At 35.6% G+C, this 22,347-nt stretch overlaps 1 protein-coding gene across 1 annotated transcript; it reads left to right on the top strand.

Moving 5' to 3' along the window:
* Positions 1-349: 349 nt before the first annotated feature.
* On the top strand, positions 350-11,309 carry LOC123526848 (rootletin-like). The gene is made up of 5 exons (XM_053534579.1): positions 350-2,061; positions 2,682-2,882; positions 3,202-3,371; positions 8,512-8,653; positions 9,276-11,309. The coding sequence occupies exons 1-5, from the start codon at positions 1,921-1,923 to the stop codon at positions 9,471-9,473; spliced, it is 852 nt and encodes a 283-aa protein (XP_053390554.1). The 5' UTR covers positions 350-1,920; the 3' UTR covers positions 9,474-11,309.
* Positions 11,310-22,347: the final 11,038 nt, after the last annotated feature.

Here is a 22,347-nt window from a genome sequence, read left to right as displayed (position 1 = left end):
TTTAGGGAAAAAAAAAACAGATGTTTTTTCTTTTCATTCCCAAAGTCAATGAATCTGTTATTGCAGTTAATTCATTCTGTTAAAATTCTTTACTGAATCTTGGCAGAACAGCACGATCACTTTCCGTCAGAATAGATATCGGGGCACATACCGCATAGTCTTTATAGTCTTTTTGTAAAAACAAGCAAACATAATTTATGAAGAATTGATTTTTGTTTTTCCTGTATTATTTCAGGTTCTACAAGATCGTGTGGAATCCCTGACCAAAAATATCCAGGATCTGGAAAGCAAGGTACAGTCCCTACAGCTGACTATTGACAGACTGAGCTCCGCGCTTACCAGGACCGAGGAGGAGGAAAACCAGCAGAAAGAAAAGATCAGTGCTTTAATATATATACACGGTTTTCTGTTTAAATTATAAACATTGATTTACTCCAATTTTTTCTCTGTACCTGATTTTTAAGTTGGAAAGTTTTTGTTTCAAATTACTTGATACTTACGAATATTCGGTTGTTTGACTGTTTTATCTATGTGAAATAACATTAGGTCCTATCAAAAATTCTTCCGAAGATATCTTCATTTTGTGTTTTGAATCTGAAAATTGCTTAAAAATGCCTTTACTTCTAATCTCAGCTTTATATAAATCATTTAATTTTAAAATTTTGCATAATATGAAAGGCTATTAATTGTTTTTAATTTGTTGCCTATAAGTGCTGTTTTCGGTGTGTAATTATTTTGCATTACAGCTTTAGTTCCACTAACTATATATTCAGTTGAACTTTATTTGCCCAAAAAAATTCCATTTGCTCAAGTAAGCACTTTTTAAATCATGACAGATACATAAAACACTAAGATAGCTTATGGAAGGTCGATGGTTCTACCCAGGTACCCGCCCATGATGAAATAATGCATGAAGGTGCACCTGGGGTCTTTATTCACCATCTGAGCTGGAAAGTCTCCATATGACATATAATTATGTCTCCCACCACACAGTGGTGTGGGAGACATATTGATTTACTCCAGTCTGTCTATGTGTCTGTCTGTCACAAAGCTTGTCCACACTCTAAGCCGAACACTTCTCATTCGATCTTTACCAAACTTCAACAAAATGTGTCTGTCAATAAGTACTCTGCCAAGTTCGATAACTAGCCAAATCAGCCTAGGCACTTCGGAATTATGGCCCTTGAATTACCAAAAACACTCAGATTTCTTGCGCAGTTTTGCCCCCAAACCGACGCCTTTACTACTATATAGTATAGGTGTCCTTTTGGTGTCAAGAAACCGCATGCACATGTGGATTAGGTAAACAGTATATAAAGACTGACTTACTATTTAGATGATTAGGCAGTTTAGGCATGCGCTGACCAGATAAATAAAATTTTCCTATTAGTAATTTCATATCTGTTAAGTGATCAGTAGAGATGACTATTTCAGTTGCATAAGAAATATCAAAATTCAGCAAATATGGATGTAAACAGCAAGATAACATAGATACATTGATGGTAACCAGATACCTGATAAAGCCTGCCCGCTTAGCTCAGTAGGTAAGAGCGTTGGTCTACGGATCGCGGAGTCGTGAGTTCGATCCTCGGGCGGGGCGTATGTTCCCTGTGACTATTTGATAAACGACATTGTGTCTGAAATCATAAGTCATCCGCTTCTGATTCATGTGAGGAAGTTGGCAGTTACTTGCGGAGAACAGGTTTGTACTGGTACAGAATCCAGGAACACTGGTTAGGTTAACTGCCTGCCGTTACATGTCTGAAATACTGTTGAAAAATGGCGTGAACCCAAAACTAAAAAAAAGATACATGATATAAACTGTATTAAAAGCTGTACGAAAAAAAGCTCTTGTCAGACTTGAGCAAACAAACCATATAATCATATTCACTATTTAAAATCACTACCTTACATTGCGTAATGATTTTCAGACAAGCTTTGAATAAGGCAAAGAAACAGAACCACAGTCTAATGCAGCGAGTCCAGAGCATGCAGAGTGAGTTAAGTGAAGCCGAGGTGACCAGATCTGAGCTTGACGGACAGATCACACAGGGACATACTGTAAGTTGAATTTATTCAGTATATAGCATATGAAGACAATGACACATTAAGACATCTTAAGGTTTAATTATCTTTTAAACGCATTCAGAAGGCTGCATTGATTCCTCCATACCTGCGTGGCCAAGTCGGTAAGGTTGCTGTCTTTAAATCATATTCCCCGCACTGCTCAGTGCTGCAGGTTCAAAACCTCATTTCTAGTGCAGAATTTTCTCATAGTAAGAAGCCATCCAGTGGTTTTACACAAGTTCCGACTCATGCTTAAAACAACTTGAAAGGGGCATCTGGGGTCTTCCTCCACCACCAACAGCTGAAAAATTGCCATAATTATGGCCTTAACTGTTGTCGCTTTGACTTAAAATGCTTTATAACTGCATTGGTCACACAGAATAAACTGTCCATACTATTTGCCCTGTATTGTTGTCCCAACTTTCATAATGTACTTTCATAAATGTATCTTTACTGTTAATCATTTAATACAAAGTAATCAGGTGTTAGATTGACTTTATGTTGTAATTACGAAAGTGCAGATAAAGAAGTACAGCGTACATAATGATAAAATTATTTTACTGTTCAAAATACTTTGGTATTTGACTACATCGTGAATATGTTGAATTTTGAAGGTACTTCTACAGAGACAAGAAGCTGAACAGGATTTGACAATGAAGGTTGAAAAATTACAGGCAGAGAGGTCAAGCCTCCAGGAGCGAGTTCAGGACCTCCAGCGTGCCCTCGCTACCCTCAAAACCAAAAAGCGCGAAACTAAACGAGATCAAATCAGGCTCGAAAAAGATAAATCTGCTCTGCAAAAGACTCTTGATAAGGTATGTTTTATAACTTGATTTGAAAGATGGATTTTTGAACCCTAAAACAATGATAGCATACAGGTTTTGCTAGTACATCTATTTAACCTGAAAATCTTGCATGTTGCCTGCTTCTTTGATTATCAGGAGGAATTTTATAAAACCATCACAGACTAATGGTTGCCTGCTTTTTTCAACATTACAGCAAGATCATAATTATTTGCAGAGGTACTAGTTTTATTTGTATACATTCCTTTCGTCATAAATTATGACAGTTGTTTTATGGGACATCTCATGTACCGAATATACAAATTTTCACATTTATTTTTTGTTCCTATAGGTTGAACGTGAAAAGTTGAGGTCAGAGGAGCTTGCCAGCAAGTCTGTTATGGAACGTACCAGCCTGGACCGAAGTCTGTGCAAGGTTGAAGAAAACAACGCTGACCTAGCAACCAAGGTTCAAAACCTGCAGGCCCAGCCGGCTGAGGCAGAGCAGCAACATGCACAAAGGTAACAAAATTGTTTTTAAATTGCAACAGCGGAATTTTACCTTACCCAAGTTTTCCTATTTTCCGTTAGGTTCTTCAATACCAGGTAAAACTCCTTGTTGAAGAACAGGATCAGTAATATTGTTGTTTTTTTAGCTCACCTGTCACATAGTGATAAGGTGAGCTTTTGTGCTCACCCTTCGTCCGTCGTCAGACCGTCCGTCTGTGCGTCCGTCCGTCCGTCAACAATTTCTTGTCTGCACGATAGTGGTTTCATTTATGATTTTATTTTAACCAAACTTGCACACAACTTGTATCACCATAAGATCTCGGTTCCTTTCTTGAACTGACCAGATCCCATTATGGGTCCCAGAGTTATGGCCCCTGAAACGGCCAGAATTAGCTATTTTGACATTGTCTGCACAATAGCAGCTTCATTTATGATTTTATTTTAACCAAACTTGCACACAACTTGTATCACCATAAATTCTTGGTTCCTTTCTTGAACTGGCTAGATTTCTTTATAGGTTCCAGAGTAATGGCCCCTGAAATGGCCAGAATTAGCTATTTGACCTTGTCTGCACAATAGCAGCTTCATTTATGATTTGAATTTAATCAAACTTGCACAAAACTTGTGTTGCCATAATATCTCAGTTTCTTTGTTGAACTGGCCAGATCCCATAATGGGTTCCAGAGTTATGGCCCCTGAAAGGGCCAAAATAAGCTATTTTGACCTTGTCTGCACAATAGTAACTTCATTTATAATTTGATTTTAACCAAACTTGCACACAACTTGTATCACCAAAAGATATTGGTTCCTTTCTTGAACTGGCTCATGGGTTCCAGAGTTACGGACCCTTAAAGGTCCAAATTTAGCTATTTTAGCTTTTGCAGCCATATAGAGACTTCATTTATGGTTTTATTTGATACAAACTTCCAAAATATCTTCAACAACAATACATCCTGGATTCCATGACAAATCAGATCCAATCGTAGGTTCCAGAGTTATTTTATATCTAATTACCTCCCCTGACTGTAGTCAAAATGGATTAGTAAGTACTTATAGGACTTATTTAAAATTTCATTATTTTCATTAGTTGGACTGAGCCAATCAGGGTAGACAACTATGGACTGATTTTATGTCAAATTACCTCCCTTTATTTCAAATTAAAATGGGTATATCTCCGTAACTAATGAAGATACTGATCTGAAATTTCATTTATGTCAACAGATTTATTTGGCAGATCCTTCGTTTGTTCACTTACAATAATTTTCTTTTTAATCACTTCCCTTTTACGTCACTATAAATAGCTTATTTTTAGTAACGTTTTTATTATTGGCCGTAGGGAAAAACCGAGACCACTTTTCTGTCGTACAACATGGATGGTACCTCCAATTTTTAGGTATATTTTGACATATCTGTACCTTGTAAGAATTTTTTTTCTTTTTGGTTAAATTTCTTTCCTTTGTTGTTCCTGTCCTTTTTCTGAGGACCTTCTTGTCCTCAAGTGCAATGATAACAGGTGAGCGATATAGGACCATCATGGCCCTCTTGTTTCATTTATTTGGACTAGGTTGTTAGAATATGGGCATGTATTTTTCTAAGTTTAAAGGCTGAAACTTAAGACGTAGACTTTAGAACTCAATTTTTTTATTTTGTTTATAATTAACTTGTAACTCAGAGACTTTGCTAAGCTTTTTGTTAGTTTGAAAGTCACATTCTCTCAGAATTTTTTCTACAGCCCATGCTAATTTAAAAAATACCGAGCAAACAGAACATTTAGAATTTTAAAGTCTTCGAGTCTAAATGTTGTACAGCTGTATGTCCAGGGTTAGTTGGTAATGGATTTGTTTCGACTAAATTAATGTCAGTTACCAGAGAACTGTTATAATCTTTGGGAGTTTAACAGCAATTTGAAATATGTAAACTACCTCCGTTTTGATTTTAGCTTAATGTTTACTACATAACATTGTAATAAATGGAAATGCCTCGGAAGGATATACATTGAATATTCCTGTTATTTGAATATTTTGTCCTGACATATAGGTTACTCAAATATACGAAATCCATTGTATTTATGTTTAATTTAAGTCATCTATATGAAATGATGTCGCTGCTTATTTTAACAGTGTTGATACAATCTAAAAAGGATTAGAAAAAACAATGTGTTTTGATAGAAACCAAAAAGCTGATGTCAGTTTTGTTTATTATGCATGTTCGGTTTTGCTTCATTTTATCACAGTGCAGATAAGCTTTACACATGAAGTTTCCTTGCAAATTTAATTATCGGCATATATATTACAATTCTTTAGAGTATATGGGTTTGATTTTAATGTGAACATTTGGTAGACTATATGGTATTCACTTTACAAAGTTGTGGATCAGATACATACATAGATATTTGTTTCTGAGACAGGATTTATTCATATCACTGTCCAGTATTTGTTTTTACTGTTTGAAAATATTTGAACTGGTTCCTAAGAATATATACAGATATGATTTACTGGATTAAAAATTGTCAGGGTGAAAATGCACTTTTGTTAAAAAAGTGACTACTGTATTTCGTTTCAAAAATGTACAAGATACTTACAATAAATGAAAGGTGGTTTATAAAAATAATGTTCTAGTTAGAAAGGAGATCAAGGTTTCCATTCCATGATTTTGCGGTAATAATGCAATTGAAAAAGTTGTTGGATCTGTAAAATCAGTATTACTTGTGTGTGATTTAATTTCACAACTTAATTTTGAATATTTCATGAAAATTTGTTCTAATTTGTGAAAGCTTGGTATTTAAATACTTTTTAAGGGGAAACATATTTTGCTTATATGAAGATTAAACCTTGAGTTACTAGACTGGTTCTAGGTTTTATTAAATTTTGGTCACACAAAAATATTTTATATTAAGTTAGTAAGTGCTAGGTGCTATATCCGTGTGGATATAGATTTGATTCCTTGCTCTGAACTGAAATCTATAAAGGATGATATGACTAATTCCTGTCTCACAGTTCCATAATATTTGTAGATTTTGTTGGGACCGATTTGAGGAGGCCCAGGCGTTAATTCGCCAGTTATTAGGGTATAGAGACTTGCCTAATATTAAATTGTGGTTTTCACACTGACCAGTAGAAAATTTAGATCTTTGGTATTTTAAATGCTTTGATATTGTCCGTTATGTTTAACCAAGCTCATTATAATGTTATTCATAGTACAGAATCTTTATTTAAAGACTTATTTCCGAGAAAGTATACAGTCGAACTTTGTTCGCTCGTACTAGACGGGACCATCAAAAATAGTTTGAGTTACCAATAGTTCGAACCACAAAAAATTATACATTATATTGGGATCTTGACAGGACAGCATGACGAGTTTGAGCAAAGGATGGTGTTCCATTTGTCAGAGTTAGAGTAAACAAAGTTTTACTTTATATGTTGAAAAATGCAGGTATTCTAACTTTTCAAATGGTCTTTAAAAGACACCAGGGTGGCAGTCGTTTTAAAAGAGAAAAGGTTTGACTTTCATGCCCAAAGTCTTATATTTTCTTGAAGGAACCTCATGTATTCATTTGTACAGAAGTTCTTATTTTACACAGTAATGAGCTTGAGTGGCTTATACATGGTAAGGCTCTTAAAGAAAATAAAAAAAAAAAATCTTGAAGAGGAATTAACGTTAATCTCCCACAGGATGAAGATTATTCCAGTACTTTGAAATCTTTTTGATAAAACTGTAAAATTTCAGGAAATGAATTGATATTTTACGCCTGGGCCTTACCACGTTTTACATTGATTTCAGTATTAAGTCATTGACTTTGCATTAACATTGTGCTTTTGTAAGATAATACAAAATTTAATTCTAAATTGCAAAAAAAAAGGTTTGCATTATTTTGATGAAGAAACATACAGTTTTCTTTGTACTGGAAGCCGAAAACAATTCTGACTTAAGTTTATATTAAATTGATGTTGGAATCTGTGAATTCTTATAATACACAGCATGAAGTATAGCTTTGCAAGCATTTTATTAATAATACAAATTTGTTATTTGTAATTATTTTTAGAGAGAATGCTTTGCAAGCGAAGTAAGTTTATTTCACAAAAGAGTAATGCTTACATTAGGGAATTCACATTACTCACTTTCAGACTGAATTCATCTTTGCACAATTTTGTCTTACAAGCTTTTATAGGTGTTTCTTAGGATTCTAAACTTTTACAATTTGAGCTGCACCATGAGAAAACCAACATAGTGCATATGTGACACCAGCCTGCACATCCACGCTGTCTGCTCAGGAGCTATGCTGTTCATTTTCAAAGTCTATTGCAATTCGAGAAACCATTAGCGAACAGCATGGATCCTGACCAGGCTGTTCTGGATCCATGCTGTCAGAAATGCATTATGTTGGTTTTCTCATGGTGTGGCTCGTTTGCTGTTGAATTATCTAACTTAGATTGTGTTCATTTATTATGGTGGATAATATTGTAGCAGTGAGGGGAGATTTAAAAGGGTTAATATTGATGTTATTCGAGTGTCTTTTTGTGCATTTTAACAAAATTGATGCTTGAATGGAAAAGTTTTTCTGTAATTTCTCTGCATTGTTTTCTTCAACATACCTTCAACTTTCTGCAGGAAAAAAAGTTTAATTTTCAATTAAGCTGATATCAAATATAAACATGTTCTAGACAAGAAGGTCGGAAAACTGTTGGACTGATTGGAGACATTTTATTATTGTTATCTGTAGAAATATTATACAAATAATGACTCTAAAACATATACAGATTGTGAAACGAGCTTGAAGACCAGTCTAAAAACTCTAGTATCTGATTGGTTGTTTCTGAGCACAGGTTTGAAATTGACCAATGGCACGGCTGCATTTTGAAAATGGTTCATTATCAGTATATTCTGAAGTTGAGGCTTTCCTGAATGCAGAGTTTTTAGTTTTCGGATTGCAGAAGAAAAAGCAAAAATATATCAAGTTCAATCACATTCACAGGTTCTTTTTAAAGGGAAGAACCTTTTAAGATGTGTCAGTCTATAGTAAAATGTTTATGTTTAAATATAAATGCAGTTAATTAAAAATAAAAAGAAAGAACTAAGATCTCAACTTGAGTATCTGTCAAAAATGTTAAGTATATTTGCTGATACTTTACATTAACACGCGCTTATGTTACAGGTCGATTGACCTTACGACACGCCACCGTGCTGAGACCGAGAGGGAAACTGAGCGTCCGCGCCAGGCACAGATGCAGGCTGAACGTTTGCTTGATTCCAGAGAACGTGCCAATAGGCAGAAAGTTAAGGGCGTGGAAGAAACGGTAAGACATTGCGTTTTAAGACTTCTGTCAACTATTTTTGAAAAATAACGATTTTAATTACTTCCAGTTTTTTTTAGAATTTCAAGAATGTATTGATAGACAGATTCTAAAAAAAACTATACTAATATTCCAAATTTGTTTATGAGCCGTACCAGGAGATAACCAACGTAGTGCGTTTGCGTCCAGCATGGATCTAGACCAGACTGCGCTGATGCACAGGCTGGTCGGGATCCATGCTGGTCGCAAATGCACTATGTTGGTTTTCTCATGGTGCGGCTCATATGATTTGTCCCTGTAGACAACACTGGAAAACTCAGCATTAAAAAATATTTCAGAAACCAGTGCAGAATCACAGAGCATGAATGATGGTAAAATAATGATTGGAAATAACTGAAATTATCATATTTTTGGCAGATATTAACTTAATATAGTAACTTTTTTTCAGGGCAATCTTTGCATGAACAGAAAACTCTTCATGATAAAATCAACATTTTTTCCATCTGATAAATAGATTAATTCAGAACCTGGTTTGAGCTTTTGGTAGACATTTGAATTCATGCAAACACTGTGAACTTTTACCACTTATTTTGAAAGCAATTTTGAATATCTGTTCATATTTCAGATTGCTACACTGAAAGACCAGCTTGCGACTGAGATGCTTAAACGTCAGCAGTACATTCAGAGAAGTGCCCGCACTGGAGATGAGATCAATGACATCCGTTCCATGTTAGATAACTCCCTGACAACTGTAGGCCGTGATCCTAGTCTGGATAGACAACTTCTGGAAATCGAAACACGTAAACTTGACGATTTTACTTGACAATTATCCAGCAAGAACACCAACACGCCGAAGATAACCAATGCGCACACAGGCCACACCACCAACTCGCCTTGGGGCTTGGTCTCCATTTGGACGCACTGGTACCCCAATGTCTATGCGTAAATTGAAAAAAATAGTGCCTAACATTCATATAGTTTTACAATTAGAGGAATTATTGTAGAACTGCTGTATCTTTGTGTAGGAAAGATAGAACAGTTTCACAGCAACCCTCAACAAACCTTTTATTGTTTCAAGTGCAACTTCGATCACTACAGTGATTGTTTGTATAGAACTTTAAATCAAATTTCATTCTTTTCAAGGAAGTGTGTACATAGTCATAGGTAAAGTCAAATCAAAAGGGACAATTACAGTAGATATGAACCTTTCATGATTTATATTAGATAGGTATGCAAACCAAAAATATTTGCATTATTTAAATCTCCACAACAATAAAAATTCACATAGGTTTGTTGTATGGCTTAGTCATATTTCAAATACACATACAGGAATATATTTTGTACACATTTTAAACTCACTTGAAAGAGATGATTAGAATTTGTTGTAGAATTAGGTCTTTGTTCTATTTTATTCACTATTTTTTCATCCAGATAAAGGGAGTAAACTGTGAGCTAGCCGCTAATTGCTGCCTGTTTTACCAGTCTGTGATTTCGTGTGTACTTAGTCACAAAAGCAATTTTTGATAATTGGCATAGATGCAATTTTACCTACAGTCGTTGTTTTAATATTTTACAAGCATATATGTGATATAATGTTTTGTTTTTGATGTTGCATTGATACACAAGTAGTTAGTGTTTTTGTTTTGACCAAAGACAACTTCTATCAATATGACACTTGTAGCAATATGTTATAAATTTATATCTTCAGATTACATATCTTGTTTATTATAAAGTTTTTGCAGTTATTAAAAAGACTAGAATTACAATAAAAAAACTTCATTAAGAGATTATCAGTGTAGCAGAAGAATACATCATTGGCCCAATATTTACATGTTATCTGGTCTATGTCCAATAACTGACTTAGACCCAATTTTTTTCTGCTATCTGGTTTGCAAATCTATCTTTAAAAATGGCTAAATATAAACTGTTATATAATTAAGGTATTTATTATTAATTTATACACTCTAAAGTTTGCTTTTTTGCTTTCATATTTAAGCTACAAGATGATATTGGATAAAATGTCAGTATTAAAATAGATATTTGAAAAACTGAAACTTTTTGTGTCACATTTATTTAATGCACACTTGCAGCCTGTTGGAGATACCAACTTGTATATGACCAAACAGTGAATAAATGTTTCACAAACAACAGTTTTGCAATGTCGCACATTAATCGGGATTTAATAATTATATACACTGTGATATGGAGTTATTGTATAATCATCAACATTGTTTTTTTTTGCTTTAATTATGTATAGTGCACAATTAATTTATTACAACCACCTGTTAATACAGAGATACTGGCCCTGGCTAAATCATCTTGAGATAACTATTTGCACATATACGATCTTCGTGACATTGTCAGTTTGTGGCCCAGGCAAGACTGAAGAACTTAAGTTTTTGTTCCCAAGTAAACGTCTAAGGGGTCAAAGTTTTAAACATGAGCTTGGAGACCAGTCAAACACAACATTGCATCTGATTGGCTGCGCCTTAGCATGACTTTTGAAATTAACCAATGGCAAAGCTGCATTGTAATACTGGTCTTCAAACTTAGCGAAGTCCCAGTATTTCTGTATAACATTAATAAATTGCTGATAAATGCTTAATTAGTAGAATTTCTAATATTCAAATTAGTGTTTTGAAGCTAAGAAGCTTTTATGCAATAAGATGATATAAGTTTTGCATTGATCGTTTACAAATCCTGCTGAAGATAGTGGAAAGGTGTAGACAAGATGACCTATAGGTCCAGCTACAGTATTTTACTAGGCAGCAAAGCATCCCACTGACCCAGATTTTTTTGCCCATGTGCTTTATATTCATTCCATCTCACTGACTCAGATTAGTTCTCATGCTGATATGCCATGATACAAAAGGGGAACAAAATAAGCGATTGTGATACATATTTTTGATGTACGTGTCGCTGTAAAGAATTGTGTAACTGGGAAAATGGTGTATATATTATACTATGATTGATTTAAAAGAAATATTTATTTTTATACAGTGTACTGATCATGTGCTGATTGTATGTTTCTAAAATTAAAATACCAATTCTTGTTTTTACTGTTTATGAAAAAGTTTAAATTGTATGTTGTGTTGTTTTAGGTATTTGAATTCAATTTTAGACTGGCAGGGTTGAAAAATGTATTACTGAGTGTTTTATAATTGTATGATTTGACTGACATTGATGTCAGGATACTGGTTATATGACCCAGGGAAGTGCCTACGCCTTAAGTATCTTGAACAATGGTTTGGGTCCAATCGCTAAGGTGACTATGTCTTAGACTAGCTGACAAACGATGTAGAATGTCCTTTGTTAAAACGTAAAGCTAGTGAGACCAAATATCTCAGATATAGAATTTTCCTCTGGCTACCTTGCCTAAATGATTCGTGTACCAATGATTCGTAAATTATTTCTTATTATGAGCTAGACAATTTCAGGAATCAGTCAAATCACTAAATGTTTCAAACTAACAATCTTCAATTAAAAATGATTAGCTTAAACTCCTATAGGCTGGAGACTCTATACTTGACTGGTCTTTTTGTTGAAGTTCCCGTCAGACAATGTCTTTGAATCAACAACATACGAGTCCTATCGCATAGATGTTCGGCCTCTGTCCTCTCAAACTCTATAAGATTGCCCTGACTCCTGGATGCTCAGCGCCTATATGCTATCATATATAGCATTCAACTACCATATAGGTATTATCCCCGATGCCTTGGCTGTACTTCGCCAATAATGCTGAACCTTCTATAAGCTGGAACTCTCCTACTATCTCAGTAGATTACCAAACTCTGGGTCTCTGTCTCAGCTTCCCGATGCTCAGCCTATATATATGCTATCGTCTATAGCATTCAATTACCTTTAAGGTTAAACTCCTATGCGCTGGCCCTATAGCTCGAAACCTTATCGAAATTCTGCTACCCTTCTTTAGTCTAAGAACTTCCAAAGTCTTCTTTTTAATAATTTATCCGCCCTGACAGGGTGACTGCAATAGTCTCCTTCTCAAGGTACTGGGATAAATTATTAGTTGAATCCTCGATGTGTCTTCTTCAACCGCTGGATACCGAATGAGCTCTCTGTCATCCATCTACCTATTTATACCCCAGCAGACGTGCTATTTTTAGAACTTGTTTCTGATTGGTCCAAATTTAAACATAACGTTCTACAACGAGTACTTGCTCTATCAAATATCTGGTTCCCTTTAACTTTTGTATATGATATAATGTGCGAAGCTGGGACCCAGCTATCCACATAATGAACCCAAATCAACCATAAATGACCCAGATTCTATTATTAACAGCAATTCAACAATAATTATAGCAATGATAGCATGAAAAGGGAGTCAAGCACTATCTGTGCTTATGTGTTACGTTATCAATATATTAAATATACAAATTATTCTGACAATAGCCCCCTTCTAAAGAAAATACTTTTAGTTTTTCAAACACTTAAGGAATAATTTGTGTACAAAACAAAATCTCCTTTTCTTTTTACTATTTCTCGATTTTTACAAATCAGGTATCACTGCTATTATTAACATACATTCACTAATATACTGATAAAATCAGTATCAAAGATCAAACATCTCTAAAAGACTCAACAAATAGTATATGATCTCAAGAATATCATACAACGTTAATCTCCTGACCTTTTAATTTCCTATCATCATTCTTCATGAATGATGTTCATTTGTTTCTCTGATTGTGAGAGTACTTGTCATCTTTTCTGTTGACATAATAATTGTTTCCACCAAAACCTCCTTTTACATGATAACTCCCGTCAGACCTACGTATAAACCCTTTTCTGAGTTCATTTCTCATGTCATTTTGTCTCCATGACTTCTTATGCTCATATTTATTTGAGCCATAGACTTTATAACCCTTATCATCTCGTCTGTTATGATCTCTATCATATATATTCTTTCTGTTATGCCAACGTGATCCTCTGTTCGCGTACTTAATAGATGACCTCTCATGATACAGGTTGAATACTTGATCATCAAAATTGTATGACTCTGGTCTGTCATCAGATTGTCTCCAGTTTCTTTCTGTTCTATCATGATGTTTATATTCTTGCAAACCATGTGTACCGTAACTGCTCTTTGATGCCAGATCAGTCTTTACATTCTGGCATACATCACATGACAGGCAAAACCTTGTTACTTCATTTGTTATACCAGGCCAGTGAAAACTTGAGCGTATTTCATCAACTGTCTCTTTAGCTGATAAGTGTCCCCTGAATTTTGACTTATGAGCTAATGTCATAACACTTCTCCTGAACTGTATTGGGACTACTATCTGTTTAACAACTCTGCCCTTTTTCTCTTCAAAGATTCTATATAATACGTTTTCCCTCACTTCATAATAAAACCTGAAACCTCTTTTTGTTTTCAGTTTTGCCTTATCCTTAGCATAAGTCCAAAGTTTCTTTAATGTCTCATCATCTTTCTGAGCAATTTCCATTTGCTCAACATTGACTTCGCAAACCTTAGAGGGTTCCGTAACACCCATATTTATTGCATGCTGGGTTTCCTTCATCCCAGTTGCAGCAATATTTTCGCCGGATGAAGGCTGTCTTTCATCTCGGATTCTCCAGTTTATGTCTGGTTTATCTGAAACTCCTTTTATATTTCCGATTATCAAATCACATATCATGTTTGGCACAACCATTGCCTCAATTTCACCTTTAAAATATGGTGTATCAACCTGTATCATTGCCGCAGGAACTGTCCTTGAACGTCCATCAATCGCAACCATAAGATACGTCTTATCCAACATTTGATTCTCTGATGCGTGATCTTTCCTGACAGCCGCCAGCTCACACCCTGTATCTCTCAAAACCTGAACTTCTTTATCACTTATATATCCTTTCTTCAATACCAAGTTCCTTTCACCGTTTGTTGAATCAATGGTACAGGTGCTTGCTATAACCGAAATGGATTTTCCATGTGCTAACATAAGTCGTCCATCTTCTATGCAGTCTTTTAACCGTTCGTCATCTAATGATATTGCTACAACTGAGGCTGCAACTTTTCTTTCATCCGACTGTCAGTTTTTCTGCGCTTGGCCTTCCTTTCTCCAGTCTTTAGGCGTAGACTCTTGCGTTCCATGCCTATTTCTCTGTCTTTCCTCATAGGATCCCCTACTAGCTAAAGCTGCACTGCTTACCTTCCTCTTGGATAGGTCTCTGCATTCTCGTGCTATATGACCTTCCTTATTACATATGAAACATACTGGCTTCTTAAAAGCTGGCTTTTCTCTTTGTGTAGGCTGGGACACTGGCTGAACCTCGGTCGAAGTCTGTGGCTCTTTGCTGCATGACAAATTACTTCTATTCAACCGGTTAGATGTGATAGAGCCACCATGAGCTTCAATATATTGTTCTGCCAACTGTGTAATCTCAGCTCTCGACTTTGCAACTCTTTCCTTTAAGAATAAAGCAAGGTCCTTGGAACAAGTTTGGATGAACTGTTCTCTGATCATAAGGTCCTTCAGCATTTCAAACGTATTGTCAACTTCTGCCATCTCTGTCCATCGACAGAAATACCTGTCCAGCCTTGCCATAAACTGGAAAACAGTTTCACCACGCTCTGGCTCGCATTCCCTGAACTTCAATCTAAAACCTTCTTCTGTTAACTGGTAACGCTTCAGAACTGCTTTCTTCAATGCCGTATAGTCATTGGCTTGGTCTGGAGGCATGCTTGTGTATACGTCCAGGCCTTTTCCTGTAAGTAATGAGCTGAGGCTTACAGCCCATGTCTCTTCTTTCCATCCCTGGCTTTTTGCAAAACGCTCAAATCATTTGAGGTATGCATCCATATCATCTTTACTTTCTTCGAATTTCGGCAGCCTTGGCCGCAATGTTTTACTGCTTAAGTGCTCAGCACCTTTATCAACACCCAAGGCTCCAGCATCAGCCTTTATTTTAAGCATTTCCAACTCCTGTTCCTTCAAAACTCGTTCTTCCTCTTTTAAAGCTCGTTCTTTCTCTAAACGTTCCAACTCAAACAATCTTTTTTCTTTTGCCTGTTGTTCCTCATAATCCCGTTTTTGTTCCTCATAATGCCGTAACTTCTCGGCCTCTTGAGCCTCAAACCTACGCCTGTCTTCATCTCGTCTCTGCATACGCTCCTCACGTTCCGTATATTCCTTCTCTTTCCTATCTACAAATTCTATGAGCTCTGAACCTGTGAGACCCATACGTTCACCCATCTCAACCCATTTATCGTAGTTCATCTTTAAGCTTTAGGCTGGAACTAACTCTAAAATTCAACTATATGTGACTCAGACTACCTTCAGTCACAGCGCCTTCTGGTACACCAACAGAACGTTAAAACCACTAGTCTCTGTACCTCCTTGGATATAGATCCCGGACGAGCCCCCAAATTGTCAGGATACTGGTTATATGACCCAGGGAAGTGCCTACGCCTTTAGTATCTTGAACAATGGTTTGGGTCCAATCGCTAAGGTGACTATGTCTTAGACTAGCTGACAAACGATGTAGAATGTCCTTTGTTAAAACGTAAAGCTAGTGAGACCAAATATCTCAGATATAGAATTTTCCTCTGGCTACCTTGCCTAAATGATTCGTGTACCAATGATTCGTAAATTATTTCTTATTATGAGCTAGACAATTTCAGGAATCAGTCAAATCACTAAATGTTTCAAACTAACAATCTTCAATTAAAAATGATTAGCTTAAACTCCTATAGGCTGGAGACTCTATACTTGACTGGTCTTTTTGTTGAAGTTCCCGTCAGACAATGTCTTTGAATCAACAACATACGAGTCCTATCGCATAGATGTTCGGCCTCTGTCCTCTCAAACTCTATAAGATTGCCCTGACTCCTGGATGCTCAGCGCCTATATGCTATCATATATAGCATTCAACTACCATATAGGTATTATCCCCGATGCCTTGGCTGTACTTCGCCAATAATGCTGAACCTTCTATAAGCTGGAACTCTCCTACTATCTCAGTAGATTACCAAACTCTGGGTCTCTGTCTCAGCTTCCCGATGCTCAGCCTATATATATGCTATCGTCTATAGCATTCAATTACCTTTAAGGTTAAACTCCTATGCGCTGGCCCTATAGCTCGAAACCTTATCGAAATTCTGCTACCCTTCTTTAGTCTAAGAACTTCCAAAGTCTTCTTTTTAATAATTTATCCGCCCTGACAGGGTGACTGCAATAGTCTCCTACTCAAGGTACTGGGATAAATTATTAGTTGAATCCTCGATGTGTCTTCTTCAACCGCTGGATACCGAATGAGCTCTCTGTCATCCATCTACCTATTTATACCCCAGCAGACGTGCTATTTTTAGAACTTGTTTCTGATTGGTCCAAATTTAAACATAACGTTCTACAACGAGTACTTGCTCTATCAAATATCTGGTTCCCTTTAACTTTTGTATATGATATAATGTGCGAAGCTGGGACCCAGCTATCCACATAATGAACCCAAATCAACCATAAATGACCCAGATTCTATTATTAACAGCAATTCAACAATAATTATAGCAATGATAGCATGAAAAGGGAGTCAAGCACTATCTGTGCTTATGTGTTACGTTATCAATATATTAAATATACAAATTATTCTGACAATTGACTAGTCACAAAGACTGGCCATCTTTAATATATAGTACAAGTAGATGTGATTGCATCAGAATTAGCACTGTTGTTTTCTTTGGTATATTTCATACACTTTTACTGATCAAAAAATAATACGAGCTTCAGACATTTAGGTGAATAGTTGTTTACAAATTTAAATCGAAAAGTCTTAATTTCTGTGTGTATATTATTTCAAGAAATAGACACAAGTTTGAAAGAAATCATTTAGCAGACCCTCTGTGGTTTATTTATTTGAAGCTATATGTATGAAAGTTAGTAAGATTTTATAAGAATAGCCATATACTGATGATGTATTTTTTAACATTTTATCGGTAATTGTGTAGAAGTACAATATTACCCCACCCACATATTTCCACAGGTTGCTGTGTTAGTTTGGATCACAAAAGTAAAAAATCTCTTAGGTTTTAGTTATTTTCTTATTCGTATCTTATTCTTTATATATTCTTTTCTCTTCCAGAGGGTTTACTCTTTACTCTTTCAGGCTTTGCACATTGTCTTGATTTGGAAGCAAACTTGTCTCTCAGTTTTGATGAGAATTTATCTATATACTTTTTAACATTTTATCTATTTTTAGACAGTCATAGAAATCCGTCCCTTTGTATTTTTTTTTCTGTTAAAGGTTTTGTTAGTTTCTTTATTATCCATTATTAGTTACACTATGTACTCTTCACTTCAAACTAGGAATAAAGTGTGTTTAATATAAAATATTGTATGTCTTTTGTTTTTGAAACCTTCCCCATCGTAATATATCCTATCATAACACTCCAAAATAAAACTTCAGCGGGGGTGTGGGTAGTGTTGCATTTATAGGTTATTAGCTTTGTATCGGGAAATATGCACAAGTTCTTCTGCGGAAATATTGCGCGACTTTAGGAGCGCTATATTCTTCTGCTTAAGAACGAGTGCATATTTCCCGATGCAAAGATAATAACCTTTTTATTACATACGCATCTACACGTATAATGTTTTTGTAAATATGATAAATAAGTTCAATAGACTGAATAGTATTGACAATACTGAACTAAACAGAAAAAAATTGTGCAACAACACTCACTGAATTACGTCACGCACCCGATATGATATTCAGGCGTCAGTGTATGGAAAAATATTGACGTTTCCGGTACCAGTGTAACTTAACGGGGAATTGAAACGAGTATGTAATAGTTTACATTGCAGCTCGTGTACAGATTCAATCAAACAGAGTCAGTATATTTTCACTTTTTGTCTTGTTTCCGTGTTTCCGATGGATCTACCTTTCAGATTTTATTTAAAAGTCACTATAAAAGGTTGACTAAACATACTACTGTGTAATTTTCAGATAAGCATGTGGTAATTTGATAGAGGTGTATTCTGCAAAAGGCTGCCCTAGTGCTTGTCACAGGCTCGTGTATGTCTCTCAACCGGTGCTGCAGGGTACTGTGGTCACATCAATGTGTGATTGCAAATCGATGAACAAGGGAGATCGTTATGCTTGATAGATATCCTGGAAAGCTGAATGTGGCTCATTCTTTAGTGTGTTTTTTTTTAGCTCACCTGTCACGAAGTGACAAGGTGAGCTATTGTGACTGCTTGATGTCCGTCGTCCATCAACAAGTTGTAAAATAATCTTCTTGAAAACCACTGGGCAGAATTTCACCAAACTTCACAGGAATAATCAGTGGGTGGCCTCCTTTCAATTGAATTGCATGGCAACCGAAAGGAAAAACTTAAAAAATCTTCTATTCAAAAACCTGAAGCCCTAGAGCTTAGATATTTGGTGTGAAGCATTGTCTAGTGGACCTCTACCAATTTTGTTCAAATCATGACCCCAGGGTCAAAATTGACTCCGCCCCACGGGTCACTTGATTTTACATGGGAAAATCTTCAAATTTTTTCAAGAAATAAACCAGACAGCCTAGAGCTTAGATATGTCACATGTAGCATAGTGGACATCTACAAAATTTGTTCAAATCATGACCCCCGGGGTCAAAATGGACCCCTCCCCAGGGGTCACTTGATTTTACGTAGGAAAATATTAAAAAATCTTCTTCTCTAAAGCCAGAAGCCCTAGAGCTTAGATATATGACATGCAGCATTGCCTAGTGAACATCTACTAAAGTTGTTCAAATCATGACCCCGCCCCAGGGGTCACTTGATTTTACATAGGAAAATCTTCAAAAATTTTCTAAAAATAAACCAGAAGGCCTAGATCTTAGATATTTGACATGTAGCATTGCCTAGTAGACCTCTACAAAATTTGTTCAAATCATGACCCCCACGTTCAAAATTGACCCAGACCCAGGGGTCACTGTATTTTACATAGGAATATCTTATTTAAAAAAAAAAAAAAAAAAAAAAAAAAACAGAAGGCCTAGAGCTTAGATATTTGACATGTAGCATTGCCTAGTGGACCTCTACAGAAGTTTTTCAAATCATTTTCCCCCGGGGTCAAGATTGACCCCGCCCTAGGGGTCACTTTATTTTACATAGGAAAATTTTCAAAAAAATTCTAAAAATAAACCAGAAGGCCTAGTTCTTAGATATTTGACATGTAGCATTGCCTAGTAGACCTACAAAATTTATTCGAATCATGACCCCGCCCCATGGGGTTACTTGATTGTAGATAGAAAAATCTTCAAAATTTTCTAAAAATAAACCAGAAGGCCTAGATTTTAGATATTTGACATATAGCATTGCTAAAATTTGTTCAAATCTTGTTAAAATGTGTATGTCTGTGTGCTCTATGTCAAAACTTAATCATATCATTTTGAGCAATGATACTCAGGTGAGCGATACAGGGCCATCATGGCCCTCTTGTTTCAAAAAATGTTTAGAGATAAAAAATGCACCATAAAACCATGTGAATTTCATATATCTGTAAGTAGAGGACATTTATCACCGCAATTGAATGCATTCATATATTACCTAATTCAGATAGCCTCAACTTTGGTTTCATGCCCCAGTAGTTTTAGTGCACGAACACTGAGAAGGGTATTTTGTTCGAAAGGTCTATAAATCATCTGTAACAAAGCGAGTTGGGAAAGATGATAAATTGATCTTCAGTATATTTTGCTTTGGGCTCGACTGAAACTATTGTTTCGTCTTCTGGAAAACGTAATATTGAGATAAAGGTGTCTGACGGCAGCACAACCTATCTTTGCATCGTCCTTCGATATGAATTGGGGGAAATGGTCCTTTTGAGTCGATTTGTTTTCATTATAATATATTATTTAAATTTAGGGTTAGTTTCAGAGGTATTAAGTGTAAAAGCTGCAGGGGAGGACCATACCATTGTGTATCCGGCTTTTTTCCCCTTTTTTCCCATATCTTTATAGGAACAAGTGTATCTTTTTGATCGGTTGATAATTTATAGCACGCTGCATTATTACTGTTATACGTATTTATTTACTTAACTATAGGTATCAATCATTTACATGTACAATCATGTATTTTTACATTATAACACGTTACAAGTACTTACTGTGTTCCGTTTGGACAATCTTGCCTTTTTTATTTAATACTAAACGATGGTGGAAACACGGTGGCACGATGATGAAATTGCGACGGTACGATGGTGAAATGTCGATGTAATATTGCGTTTTCATTATCGTATCGTCGGTCACAGCCACGATTGTACAAACGCAACACCGTACTTTTGCATTTACCGTTAAATAAATAGGCTAGGCCTATAGTATTTTTTAAACCATCCGTATTAGGAAAAATACTTGAAGTGTTAAGGTAACTTAGCAAACAACAATAACTGAGCTTCACATTTTATAGGGGAAAATACAAGTATACATAACTTAAAATGTACCAAGTATATAAAATTGAACCTCAAACAAGAGCTGTCACTATTGTAACAAATGCGCCCGAAGTGTGTCCAAGAATGCTACAGCTGTCTGCGCAAAATATACAGAAATAATTTAGGTACGAAACATTTTGTGACCAGATAAAACAAGTGATTGAAGTATTGCCATGCAATACAAAGTCCCCTGCTGGAAGGCCTCTGTTTTTTCTATTGTTGTTTTAGTAGTTAATATTAAAAAGTTACAAAATAAGCTATTTGTAGTAACAACAACGGGAAGTAATTCTAAGAAAAAAGATGCCTTAAATTATGGTGGTAAACATTTGTACCAAGTTACATTAAATCCATTTAAGCATGAAGAAGAAATGCTCCGGAGAAATTCATTCTAGAATTTGACATTTGACCTCTAAGTATGACCTTGACCTTTGACCTTGGGACCTGATTCTTGCGCAAGACCATCCTTCTTATGATGGTGAACATTTGCGCCAAGTGCATTCAAAATCCATCCGCGCACTGAGAAAAAATGCTCTGGACAAAGTCGTTCTTGTATCTGACCATTGGCCTCTATGTGTGACCTTGACCTTAGATTTAGGGATCTGGCCCCGATTTCACGAACAATCTTAAGTAATTACTTAGTTTAGTCTGTTATTTCAAAATTATGCTATTGCTTAATTTATTGTTATTTCATGTTGATTTTTTCTATAACAATGTATTTGTAGCTAAATTATACTATGGTTAGTAGTTGTTGTCTGCAGTACTTATTTCAGTCAAGCAAATATCACATTTCTACTTAAGCACGATATAATGAACTTAAGTATTTTCTTAAGCATATTTCTTTTTTTATACTTCGTTTTCTTTAAAGTTCAGAATTGTTGTCTTTTAATTTATGAAAGTCATATACGGTTCTGTTATAGCTGAAAAGGTCAACATTAAAGACACATAAAGAGCAAATACAGGCATTTGAAATAACAGACTTAGCTAAGTAATTACTTAAGTTTTTTCGTGAAATTGGGGCCAGGTTTTTGCGCACTCCGTCTCATGGTGATAAACATATGTGCCAAGTAATATTAAAACCCATGTAAAAATTGTTGAGTTACAGACTGGACAGGAAAAGAGCCATTTTGCCCTTTGACTTCCAAGTGAGACCTTGAACTTTCAGCTCAGGGCTCGAGTTTTGCGCATAACAGGGGAATATTTCTGTCAACTGATATTTATATCCTGTTTTGCATGACAAAGTTATAGACTGGAGAAGACCAAAATCCCATTGACCTTTGATC

The sequence above is a fragment of the Mercenaria mercenaria genome, unplaced genomic scaffold (assembly GCF_021730395.1).
Source record: "Mercenaria mercenaria strain notata unplaced genomic scaffold, MADL_Memer_1 contig_3822, whole genome shotgun sequence".
NCBI lineage: Eukaryota > Metazoa > Mollusca > Bivalvia > Venerida > Veneridae > Mercenaria > Mercenaria mercenaria.
Note: the sequence above shows the minus strand (reverse complement) of the source record. Positions and strands in the feature narration are given on the sequence as shown.

Coding starts and splice junctions, on each gene's coding strand:
- LOC123526848 (XM_053534579.1), top strand. CDS start 1,921: ATGATTTTCAGACAAGCTTTGAATAAGGCAAAGAAACAGAACCACAGT. Junction 3,372..8,511: donor GAGCAGCAACATGCACAAAG/GTAACAAAATTG, acceptor CTTATGTTACAG/GTCGATTGACCTTACGACAC. Junction 8,654..9,275: donor TTAAGGGCGTGGAAGAAACG/GTAAGACATTGC, acceptor TTCATATTTCAG/ATTGCTACACTGAAAGACCA.